The following is a 13,302-nucleotide window of genomic DNA, read 5'->3' on the forward strand; positions in this document are numbered from 1 at the left end:
ACAGTCCCAAACGTTCTGGCACGGCCTAGTTTCACAGTTCTGCATAGTAACTGTCAGATGGACCTGTCAGCGGTTTTGTACTGGGAAAAGCAGGGAGGAGTAGGCACCCAGAGATCTGGAACTGAGGATACCAGGACCTGGCCTACTCATCAAACCCCAACTTTGGTTACGTCACTCCTGGGTACAGCTGGCCACAGGAGGATGCTGGGATGCGACGAGAGTGGCTCAACTGAACCCGTGACTGGCCTAACCAATGGTATCCTGGTTAAACTGGCATCCTTAGCGCCAGTGTGGCAGAAGGACTGTCTGGCCCTGACGGAGGTACTGGCCCATGCACCTGGGACATGGGGCCCGGAATTTAAATGCCCAGTCCCGGCACCACCCTATGCCATTACCTTTGGGCCAGATGCAGCCCTAGGCCGGAGGGATGCTAAAGGAGAGGAAACTCTCATCCTCTATTTGAGCCAGAAGCTGCTCCCCAGGGGAGTAGCCTCTGTCACCCAGCAGAAGAAAGGTAGCACCCATGGCAACGCTAATGGGTTGTCACGTCAAGCCGAGCTGCAGGAGATGGGTGCGTCTGGAGGGGAATTGTGCTTCCCCTCCTATGCACCCACAAGAGGGGGAGGTGTAATGATATTGTGCGTTGGCACTCTAGTTTGTCAGGCCGCCATGTCGTTTAAACGCTGTCGCAAGCATCCATCTTGTGGTACGAGCTTAGTTGACAGTGTTGTAAAGGTTCATTCTTACCAGCATCATTCATCCCCCCAGCCTTTTGGCACTGTAATGACCCACTGGGTCACTGAATGCCAGGTTCCTGCTAAGCTGACATTTTTCACACCTTTAACATACACAAGCAGACTGACCGCCCAGACATTCCGTCTCCTCTCCCACTGAGTTAATTGGTAATCTGAACACAGCATATGGGCTCCTAGGTCTAGGACGCAGCTAACCCCAAACTTCATAATTTCATACCCAAGCAAGATATGTCTCTAGAAAGTAGATATTTGGGTGCCCCATAAAATACCGATCAAATTAATATCAAACATGAACCCCCTCATGCCTAGTAAAGACAAGCTAGCGATCCAATGGCGTACAGGTCAGAGGTTATTCCGTGATAACCCATGTTTAGTGTCTAAAGATAGGACATTCCAAACCGGAGCATGAAATATCGGTTTCTAGCGTGTCACCGTTTCATTTCTCAAGATATAAGTGCTTTTATTAATCTGTCAAACGGGGAGGTCATTTAGCAGTTGATAGACTCAGAGCCATTGGCTGAGTACTTCTGGTGACACCCCCTGGAGAGTCAGAGAAAAAGGCAGGGACTGAGAGAGTTCTCAGTTCTCTTCCTAACATCGAGGCCATAACACCGCCCAAGCGGAATCAAACATACCTGTTCAACTCTGAAACCAAGGTAATGCCAGGACCGTTTTAATGCAAGTATTTTCATTCTTTTATTCTCCTATTTCTTAATTGCTGTATTGTGTCTCCATTCCTTTGTAACCCATTTTTCTGTAAATATTTTTATTCGCACCAATTTTAAACCTTTCTTATAATTAAACCTTATTTTGAAAAGTGTTAAACTTTGTCTCTAAGCTCTTAAACGCAACTTGACCCAACGAATCTGCCTCCTGAAGAGCGCTATTGTGTGTTATAGACAGTTATTTTAAAGTCATAATTGATATTTGTACTGTTTAGGCTAACGTATCTGAAACATTCTTGTCAGGTGACAGTGTGTGTTACAGACGGGTATTCTAAAGTCATAATTGATATTTGTGAAATCACGAGCGTCCTCTGGGCTCATTATATAAACGTAGAGGTGGTGGCAGGAAAGGGTTAATCGTTTAATTAACCCGGTGACAATCGCTCTCAGTCTGCTGGCATCTAGATTGTGGTCCCGCAAGCTGGACAATCTGTGTGCTGGGTGCAGCTGAGAGTGGCATTGTTACGCAAGTGACGACAGGGTGTGAGATTGCTTGGTCTTTGGTCACGAGATGGATGAGAAGGCCAGGGGTCTGATACCCGCCACCGTCACACCCCCTCCCCCCACACACATCAGTAAGCATGAGGCATATATTTAACCCCTTGATCACCAACAGTGTTAACCCCTTCCCTGCCAGTGTCATTAGTACAGTAACAGTGCATATGTATAGCACTGATTATTGTAGTAATGTCACCGGTCCCCCCAAAAGTGTCAAAAATGTCAGTCAAGGGTCCGATCTGTCTGCCGCAATGTCGCAGTCCCACAAAAAAATCGCAGATCGCCGCCATTACTAGTAAAAAAAAAAAAATAAAAATTAAAAATCTTTCCCATAGTTAGTAAACGCAATATTTTTTAACTGTCAAAGTAGAAAATGTCAATTTTTTGCAAAATTTATGCTCTTTTTTTTATTAATATTACAAAAAATAAAAAGCGCAGAGGTGATCAAATACCAAATATTGGGTACAGCGTTGCATGTCTGCACAATTGCCAGTTAAATTCATGCAGTGCCAAGTTGAAAAAAGTGGCCTGGTCATTAAGGGGGAAAATCCTCCGGGGCTAAAATGGTTAAAATAAGAAATAAAATAATTTGATATAAATCAGTGGCTATCTATCATATATGTTTTTTAATATCTATCTATCTATATATATGTACATCTATATCTATATAGATAGATGAATGGATGGATAGATGGATGAATGGATAGATATAAAAAAAAAAACATATATGATAGATAGCCACTGATTTATATCAAATTAGTTTATTTCTTAATAAAATAATGTGATATAAATCAGTGAGTATATAGATATATATATATATATATATATGATATAAATCAGTGAGTATATATATATATATATATATATGAAATAAACTAATGTGATATAAATCAGTGAGTATATATATATATATATAAGAAATAAAATAATGTGATATAAATCAGTGAGTATATATATATATATAAGAAATAAAATAATGACCTACTTTTGCTGGGGGTGGGGGTGGGTCTTACATTTCTGGGGGGTCAGTTTTTGCTGCGTGAGATCTACTGTTGAGGGAGGGGTCTGTTGTTGCAGGCTGATGGAGAGTCTATTGGTGCTGGCTGTGCGGAGATCTTTTGTTGCAGCCAGGAGTCTATTGTTGCTAGGGGGGATTTTGTTACAGGTGCTTCATTGTTGTTAGGGAAACTATTGATACTGGTGGGGTCTTTATTGTTACTGGCTGCAGGGAATCTATTTTACTGTTTTTCTTGTTACCATTACCAAATCCCATACAAATTACTTAGCAGCACAAAATGATACCTGGTTCAGTATTGTCAAAAAGGGCAGTACTGGGAGGTGGGTAGGGGATGAAACCAAGAAATGGTGCTTGGAGGTGGGTAGAGGGTGGAACCAAGTAATGGTGCTCAGAGGTGGGTAGAGGGAGGAATCAAGGAATGGTGCTCACAGGTGGGTAGGGGTGGAACCAAAGAATGGTGCTCAGAGGTGGGTAGAGGTGGAACCAAGGAATGGTGCTAAGAGGTGGGTAGAGGTGGAACCAAAGAATGGTGCTCATAGGTGGGTAGGGGTGGAACCAAGTAATGGTGCTTGGAGGTGGGTGGAGGGTGGAACCAAAGAATGGTGCTCGGAGGTGGGTAGAGGGTGGAACCAAGGAATGGTGCTCAGAGGTGGGTAGAGGTGGAACTAAAGAATGGTGCTCAGGAGGTGGTAGAGGGTGGAACCAAGTAATGGTGCTCTGAGGTGGGTAGAGGGTGGAACCAAGGAATGGTGCTCAGGAGGTGGGTAGAGGGTGGAACCAAGGAATGGTGCTCGGAGGTGGGTAGGGGTGGAACCAAGGAATGGTGCTCAGGAGGTGGGTAGAGGGTGGAACCAAGGAATGATGCTTGGAGGTGGGTAGAGGGTGGAACCAAGGAATGGTGTTCGGAGGTGGGTAGGGGGTGGAACCTAGGAATAATGCTCAGAGGTGGGTAGGGGCAAAGAAAGGGGGAGTTCCTGCACCTATTCTCTGAGAAAACAAGCCCTGATAATGAGTCTCCTATTTGCTTGATGTGGCCTTCATGAGCTTAGCCATATGAGTTGTCATTGGAGGATGCTGTGTCCCTAAAGGGTATACTCAATCATGATAATTGGATGTGTCCTTGGGGGGGTTGCAGCATCTTCTGATGGTAACTTCATGTGTTGGTCTTGTTCTTCAGGGGTATATCTGGCTGCAGGTGCAGCCTGTGAACCTGCGTTAACCCTTGCCTCTCTTCCAATGCAATGGAAGATGGAATGAGAAATATTGATTCTATCCTAAAGAATAATAGAGTAATGGTCAGAGGTACAGGGTGACCCTGTCTTATCTGTCTAAAATAGTGGACTGTATATAAATTCCATGCTTTACCACCAATGTCCATTTCTGGTTCTAGCTCTATCTCAGACACACAACATGTGGGCTACCTGACCAAAGCAGAATTTTCTGTCACCATTCCTTGGACAGATTACGTCTTAATACGGCCATCTTTGTCCAGAGCTCCAAAACTCCCCGCCTCTTCTCCCGATCCAGCTTCCCAACCGGAGTCAGATCCCGATATGCCAGTCCTAGAGGATGCAGAGACAGGAGGGAATGGAGAGGATATGGATGCCGTACTGGAGGAAGGTGCAGAGGATTTCTCTCCCCAACATTGTCATTATAATGAAGAAGGACCTTCACACAACATGCTTGCTAACGTTGAAAAGCTCATTTCCTCTGTCTGCAAAATCCTTGACATTATACCAATGAGAAGAAGATTGGGATTCTGGCACTCCAAATGGTTTATGTCTCTACAAATAAGCGGATGCTTAGGGGGGCACGGACATTATTCTCCTGTATTAAACCACTTCCTGCCCAACGACCTCATATGACGTCATGGACTTTGAGTGAAGATATCTGGATGATGGGTGGAGCTACAGGCATCATTCACATATCTTTTTTTTCTGCAGGTAATTCCCTGCACTGTAAAACCAATCATATGGGCTGTTCAGCCGCTTGATTGTTTTTACAGGTGCCAGTCTCCAGAAAGTAAAAAATATATATATATATTTTTTTTCAAAGGTGTCGTCATTTTTTGTTTATAGCGCAAAAAATAAAAACCGCAGAGGTGATTAAATACCCCCAAAAGAAATCTCTATTTGTAGCAAAAAAAGGACTTTGATTTTATTTGGGTACAGCGTCGCACGACCGCACAATTTTCAGTTAGCTTAACGCAGTGCTTATCACAAAAAATGGCCTGGTCATGAAGGGGGGTAAATCTTCCAGGGCTGAACTTGTTAACTGACAATTGCGCGGCCGTGCGATGCTGTACCCAAATAAAATTGATGTCCTTTTTCCCCACAAATAGAGATTTGTTTTGGTGGTATTTGATCTCCTCTGCCGTTTCAAAGTTTTGCGCTATAAGCAAAAAAGAAAACAATATTTTTTACTTTCTGCTATAAAACATCCAATAAAAAAAGTACAAAAATCTAATTTCTTCATCAATTTATGCCAATATGTATTCTACTAAAGGTTTTGTTTAAAATAAATCTCAATAAGCTTATTTTAATTGGTTTGCGCAAAAGTTATCTCATCTACAAACTATGGGATATTTTTATGGAATTTTTTTTTTCTAGTAATAGTGGCGATCGGTGACTTACAGCGGGACTTTATTGCGGCGGGAAAATCAGACACTAACTGACACTTTGTGGGAACCAGTGACACCAATACAGTGATCAGTGCTAAAAATATGCACTGTCACTGTACTAATGACACTGGCTGGGAAGGGGTTAACATCAGGGGCGATCAAAGGGATAAATGTGTGCCTAGCCAGTGTTTGTGTATTGGGGGAGGTGCTTTTACTAGGGGAAGGCATGGATCAGTGCCTCTGCTTTGCAGGAACACAGGATCTATGCCTTCCCTACTGACAGAATGGCAATCTGCCTTGTTTACATAGACGGATTGCCATTCTGCCTGTGTACCGAACGATCAGCGGGTGCCGGCGGACATCGCGTCTGCGGGACCTGCTGGGTAGAATACCAGTGGTAGGGAGCCGCCGGCAGAGCGCACTTGCGCACACTACCTGGAAGTGCAGGATCACGTCTATATATGGGGTTCTGAGCAGCACGGCTGCCCTGTAGCAATAAAACTGCTATAGGGAGGTCGGAAAGTAGTAAAGACTTTTTTTCTTTCACACCCCCAAATTTTGAGTCCCCCAAAATTACATTCCAGACTCTGAATACTCTGAAAAACGCAAAACATTTTGCGCAAACCAATCAAAATACGCTTATTGCGATTTTTTTAAACAAACATATGTAGCAGAAAACAAATTGGCCAAAAATGTTAAAAAATTTTGATTTTTACATTTTTTTGGGGGAATTTAATATAAAAAAAATGTGAAAAATATTGTTATTTTTGCAAAATTGTCGCTATTTTTTTGTTTATAGCGCATGATCAAAAAAATTGCACAGGTGATCAAAAGAAAGCTCTGTTTGTGGGAAAAAAAAGGACGTCAAATTTGTTTAGGTACAGCGTCGCACGACCGCGCAATTGTCCGTTAAAGTCACGCAGTGCCGAATCGCAAAATAGGGCCTGGTCAGGAAGGGGGTAAAATCTTCCGGGGCTTAAGTGGTAAAATCAAAGGAACCAAAAAACAACTGTGTGAGGTCAACCAGGAAATAAATACCAAACTGATAATCCGAGCATGCAGCCTGGCTGGCCAGGAAAGGGGGGGGGTGAGCGTGTGATGGTAATAGACAGTAATATATTTCTCCCCCCTTGGTGGGAGTGGAGATGACCCATCTATAAGGATATACAGTAGATACACACACAGCACAAGGCCGTGTTCACCCTATGAGACATTTCTCAGGGCTGCAGTTCCTCTGAGCTCCACAAGGTGGTGATCTCACTTCCACCCAGACAGGAAGTATCTATAGAAGACAGGAAGTAATGTCAATTGTAGACAGGAAGTGATGTCACAGGAAGTGATGTCAAGTATAAAAGACGTTTTCGGGTGAAAGGTGAGTTGGGAGGAAGTAGAGAGGAGACATTGCTGGACGTGGTAGCAGACAAGGTAATAAGATCTTATTTTCTGTTTACACCCAGCAACCCCCCCATCATGTCCGTCCTCTTCCTCCATAGTCCCTGTGACGTCTTTTATCCCCAGCAGATGATGATACACACATATATAGTGTGGAAACCTAGAGTAACCCCTTCAGGGTCAGAACATTCCTCCACTTACGGGGTCAAAAAATTCTCTTCATTCTGGAGATTTGTCACCTTTCCCACCAATCATCCTCTCACCTTAGCAGTCTCTTGTAATGAGGGATGAGATTCGGATTTGCGTTCTCCTGAAATTTGCCCTTTCACAAATCCTCTGAAGATACAAATATCCCCATGCCTCACTATATTAACCATGTGCCCAGGATCGGCATGGTGGATGGAGTGAAGGGTGATCAGTTCTCAGATCTCCTCTCTGGTGAATGAATCCAGAAGAGATGAGCATTTCATCACTTCCAGGTTAAGTGGCATCATTCCCTGGTCACTGTAGTCAGTGAAGAAGCTGGTTGATCCCGATCTGTATTTCATCAGCTTCACTGGGGTCCATAGGAGGTATAATAGACCCCTAATGTCTCCTTAAAGAGGACCTGTCATTTATATTACGCTGTCACAAAGGGGGGTATTGGCCGCAAACTAGAGTGAGAGCAATGATTCTGGGGCCATTATTACCGGGTTTCTCTAAACGAATGACCTGTAGGCGCTTGGGTAACGTGGCAGAGCCTGACGTAAGAGGAGTGGCTTACCGGCTAACTGGTGTGGCACAGGTTCACCAGAGGCGCGGAGTCTAAGTGTTAGCCGGTTTTCACCAGGGCCCCAGATGGTGGGGATGGACTTGGCTGCTTGCTAACACCAGGTCGCGGCCCCCCAGATTGCCTGGGAGAGCCAGGAACAGGTCCAGGAATAATAGCTGGTAGCAGGTAAACAGATCAGGATGAGACAGGAGGATAGTCAGGAGAAGCCAAGGTTAGGGCGGGCAGCAGGTAATCTGAATCCAAAGACAAGCCGGGTCAGGTAAACAGGAACAGCAGATATAACAGGCACAGGATACAGGAGAGCTGAAGACAACACAGCAATCACCTAGAGTGACAGCTGTGTTTAAATAAGCCGTTTTGGCGCCAATTTGGTAGCCTCGAACTCTACCGAGGTAGCCTCAAACTCTACCGAGGTAGCCTCAGCGCATGCGCATAGGCTTTCGCCGTTTAGCGACGCCAGTGCGCCTGCGCAGGGTATTGAGTCCCTGACATTGCCCCCCCTTAAGGGCAACCTCCAGGTGCCCAAAAGGTTCCTTTTGTGGGGATGGTTGCGGAAAAAAATTCTGGGTTAAGTCCTGGGCATGGAAATTCTGTACCGGTTCCCAGGAATTTTCTCCGGGGCCGTAGCCCCTCCACTTAACCAGGTATTGTAGCTGGTTCCTCCGCCTTCTGCAGTCTAGGATCGCCTCCACCTCAAATTCTTCATCCCCGTTGATGGTGACAGGAGCAGGTGGTTCTGAACTTCTACCAGGAAAGGAATCGGGTACTGCAGGTTTCAAGAGTGAAACGTGGAAGACTGGATGGATCTTGAGGGAATCGGGAAGCGTCAATTCGTAAGATACCTCATTTAATTTTCTCCTCACAGGGAACGGGCCAATAAACTTGGGTGCCAGTTTTTTGGAAGGGCATGCCAATTGGAGATTGGTGGTGGCTAACCATACCAGGTTGCCAGGCTGGAGAACCAACTCACCTCTCCTTCTTTTGTCAAAGAACTCTTTATTGGAGGTCTGAGCCTTGGTCATGGCATCCTGTAAGACTTTGTAGTTCTCCTTAAGGAACTCCAAGATATCCCAGACTGCTGGCACTGTAGGTTCAGGAATAAAGCAGGGCAAGAAAGATGGGTGAAACCCGTAGTTAGCGTAGAATGGGGACTGACCTGTAGCCGAGTGTTTGGCGTTATTGTATGCGAACTCTGCTGATGGTAGTAGCGAGACCCAGTCATCTTGAACAAAGGTGGTGAAGCATCGGATATATTGCTCGAGGGTCTGGTTGGTCCTCTCAGTCTGCCCGTTAGTCTAGGGATGGTATGTGGAGGACATTGACAGCTTGATTTTCAGTGAATCACATAAAGCTCTCCAGAAGCGAGAAGTAAATTGGACACCTCTATCCGACACAATGTTCATTGGGACCCCGTGGAGTCTTACAATTTACCTGATGAAGACCTGCGCCGTCTCAAGCGCGGAGGGTGTACCTCTTAGTGGTATGAAGTGAGCCATTTTCGACAGACGGTCTACTACCACGAAGATTGCAGAATAACCGTCTGATGGAGAAAGTTCCATGATGAAATCCATGGCAATCATCTTCCATGGTCTGTCAGGGACTGGTAGTGGTCTGAGCAGGCCCCATGCCTTATTTCGGGTTGCCTTGCTTTGTGTGCAGACAGTACAGAAGGAAACATATTGTTTACAACACTTCTCCAAGTCGGGCCACCAGAACATGCGCTGCACAAGATCCAGGGTCTTATGGATCCCGAAATGACCAGCCATCGGGTGGTCATGACACAGTCCTAGGATGGACACACGAGCACTTTCTGGAATGAAAATTTGATCCCCTCTCCATAGCAGTCCATTTCTGGGTACCAGTATAGTTCCAGAAGGATGGGGAGCATTTACTGTGGCTTGTCTCAGAGTGGTAAGAAGGTCAGACTGTAATAGTAGAAAGTTACTTTGGGTTAAGATGGTGTCAGGTACAAGGATTTCTTTAGAACTGTCATACATTTGAGAGAGAGCATCGGGTTTCATATTCTTGGAACCCGGTCGGTACGTTATATGGAATGTAAATCTGGAAAAAAAAAAGTGCCCACCTTGCTTGGCGAGGTCTCAGGCGTTTGGCCGTCCTCAAATACCCCAGGTTCTTATGATCCGTGTAGAGGAGTATGGGATGTGCCGCCCCTTCCAATAGATACCTCCACTCCTCCAGGGCGGTCTTGATGGCAAGGAGTTCCCGATCCCCTACATCATAGTTCCTCTCCGCAGGAGAAAGCTTACGGGAGAAGAAAGCTACCGGATAAATCAGGTCCCTGAGACCTTGACGCTGGGCAATGACTGCTACTACTGCGATTTCCGAGGCGTCTACTTCGAGGATGTAAGGCAGGGCGGGATCCGGGTGGCTGAGGATAGGAGCAGAAGTAAACAGCTCCTTCAGGGCTGTAAATGCGACTTGCGCCTAGGGAGACCAGTGGAAGCGGGTACCTTGTTTGGTGAGCAGGGTAATAGGGGCGATGATGGAAGAGAACCCCTTGATAAATTTCCTGTAGAAATTTGCGAATCCTATGAAACGCTGAATCCCCTTTTTATCCACCGGTGCGGGCCAATCCAGGATGGTGGAGACCTTCTGAGGGTCCATTTTGACCCCTTCAGAGGAGATTATTAACCCGAGGAATTGGATACTCTGCTGTTCAAATTCTCATTTCGCGGGTTTTTGCGTAGAGCCTGTGTAGCCGGAGTCGGTGGAGTACCTTTTTAACGTGTTCTCTGTGCTGGGCCAGGGAGGAAGAGAAGACCAAGATATCGTCCAGGTAGACAATTACAAAGATGTCCAGATAGTCTCTGAAGATGTCGTTGATGAAGTGCTGGAAGGTGGCCGGGGCATTGCAGAGCCCGAAAGGCATCACCAAATATTCATAATGCCCGAATCGGGTGCGGAATGCTGTCTTCCATTCGTCCCCCTCCCTAATAAGGACCAAATTGTAGGCTCCCCGCAGGTCCAGTTTGGTGAATACAGAGGCGGTTTTTAGTCTCTGGAAGAGTTCAGGAATCAAGGGTAGGGGGGTACCGGTTTTTGACCGTAATTTTATTTAACTCACGGTAGTCCACACATGGCCGAAGTGAATGGTCTTTTTTTCTCCACAAAAAAGATCCCAGCTCCTGCCGGAGAAGTAGAGGGTCGGATGAATCGCTTCTCTAGATTCTCCGTCACATAGTCTTTAAGGGTACCCAATTCTCGTTCTGATAAAGGAAAGATACGTCCGAAAGGGATCTCGGCCCCCGGAAGCAATTGAATTGGACAATCATAGGGGCGGTGGGGGGGGGGGGGGGGGTAAGGTCTCAGCCCCCTGTTTACTGAAGACATCCAAGTATTCTTGATAGGATACTGGGACAGAGGAACGTATCTCCTTATCAGCATCCATACAGAGTAGGGTGCTAGGAGCACTATGGCGTACTGGCAAGCAATAATTCTGGCAGTAAGGGGACTGGAACTTGACGTCTCCAGAAGTCCAATTAATCTGTGGGTTGTGCGCCTGAAACCAGGGTAACCCCAGAATAACCGGAAACAAGGGAGAAGAGATGGAATCCAGGCACAACAACTCCTTGTGTCCTTCGAGAGTGGCCACAGACAATGGAGGGGTTTCTTGGGTTACTGGCCCAGACTTGATGTGGGACCCATCCGCTAGGAAGATGGAGAGTCCCTGCGACTTGGGTCGAAGTGGGATGCGTTGATGAGCAGCAAAGTTAAGGTCAATGAAGCAGCTGCATGCCCCGGAATCAATAATAGCGGTGACCGGGATCGGGCCTTCTGGGAGCTGGAATGAGATAGAGAGAGCCAGGTGAGTGGTATTGTTGACAGAAACTGGATAACTTGAGGGGAATATAGAAAGACACTTACGCATCTTTGCTAAGCATGAGCGTACAAAGTGTCCGGCTTCTCCGCAGTACAGACACAGGTTGTTCTGACGTCGTCGTGAGCGTTCTTCTGTTGATAAGGAAGGACGCATAAGCCCAAGTTGCATCAGCTCAGACGTATCTGATTCAGCAGTAACCGGAGCAGTATTGCTGGAACGGGCACCGGAGGAGAAGGTGTGGACGGGATTAGGAACCCGTGGCAACATCCAGACTGGGCGGGTCTGCTACGTGGACCCCTCTGCTCTACGCTCACGGAGCCGGCGGTCTATTTGTATAGCCAGGGTGATTAATGCCTCTAAGGTCTCGGGTAAACCCACTCGGGCCAGTTCATCTTTCAAGTTTTCTGAAAGACCCAGGCGGAACTGATGTCGCAAGGCTGCGTCGTTCCAGTGAGTGTCCGTACTCCAACGCCTGAAGTCAGTGACGTAATCCTCTGAAGTGAAGTGAGCGCGGTTTCTGCTGTAGCAGTGCGCTGCGGGTCTTCGTATAACTGCGCCATTGCGTTAAAGAAAGCCGACATGGAGTCCAGCTGGTTACTGCGCTCTTCAATCAGGCAGTGTTAGCCGGTTTTCACCAGGGCCCCAGATGGTGGGGATGGATTTGGCTGCTTGCTAACACCAGGTCGCGGGCCCCCGGATTCCCTTGGGAGAGCCAGGAACAGGTCCAGGACCAATAGCCGGTAGCAGGTAAACCGATCAGGACGAGACAGGAGGATAGTCAGGACAAGCCAAGGTCAGGGCGGGCAGCAGGTAATCAGAATCCAAAGACAAGCCGGGTCAGGTAAACAGGAACAGCAGATATAACAGGCACAGAATACAGGAGAGCTGAAGACAACACAGCAACCACCTAGAGTGACAGCTGTGTTTAAATAGGCCGTTTTGGCGCCAATTTGGTAGCCTCGAACTCTACCGAGGTAGCCTCAAACTCTGCAGAGGTAGCCTCAAACTCCGCCAAGGTAGCCCCAAACTCTACCAAGGTAGTCTCAAACTCTACCAAGGTAGCCTCAGCGCATGCGCATAGGCGTTCACTGGTTAGCGACGCCAGTGTGCCTGCGCACGGTATTGAGTCCCTGACAGCGCTTTTATAGCGTTGTCTTTGCACCATGTTGGGTAGCGAATTTAGACACTTTTTCATGGGAACACACAGTTTTAAGAGTTGACATAATTGTGTGCGTGTGTGTGTGTGTGGGGGGGGGGGGGACGCTTTGTTTTTACAAGCATAACATGCAGATTTTATCGTGTGTGAAAATGTAATTTTGTTTAAAGCCCATCTCTAAGGAAACAAAAAATTACCAAAACCCAAATGAGCATTTAACCCTTGTATAATGGGGGCAGCCCCACTTCAAGGGTTACATGGTAATTTTGGTGTAGGGAAAGAGTAAAAGCACTTTTACTTATCTGATACTCTGATCCCTCAATACTGGCACTCTCCTCTATTCCCCTACAATCTGGCAGTGGACTGTCCCTCCTCCTGTCCAATCAAGGGCTTTGGGCTCTGCATTGGTCTTGATGGTCTCCGATAACCTGTGACCACTATATATACTGTATAAAAAGATCCCCCTAATTAACCCAATCTACATGTTCCAATTCCCACTAGGGGCAACCCGCCTAACCCCTTATA

The 13,302-nt window shown here is 46.5% G+C and overlaps 1 protein-coding gene across 1 annotated transcript in view; it reads left to right on the top strand.

Annotated features, from left to right (window-relative positions):
- Positions 1 to 201: 201 nt before the first annotated feature.
- Positions 202 to 13,302, top strand: part of LOC309550255 (uncharacterized protein) — a gene marked incomplete at both ends in the record, with an annotated part of 88,961 nt that continues 75,860 nt past the window's right edge. Inside the window, 2 exons of the mRNA XM_082250663.1 lie at positions 202 to 571; positions 4,458 to 4,616. Of these exons, the coding sequence (XP_082106789.1) occupies positions 202 to 571; positions 4,458 to 4,616 (529 nt within the window). The remainder of the gene's footprint in view (positions 572 to 4,457; positions 4,617 to 13,302) is intronic.

This window comes from Pelophylax lessonae (assembly GCF_965119305.1).
Source record: "Pelophylax lessonae genome assembly, chromosome: 3".
NCBI classification, from domain to species: domain Eukaryota; kingdom Metazoa; phylum Chordata; class Amphibia; order Anura; family Ranidae; genus Pelophylax; species Pelophylax lessonae.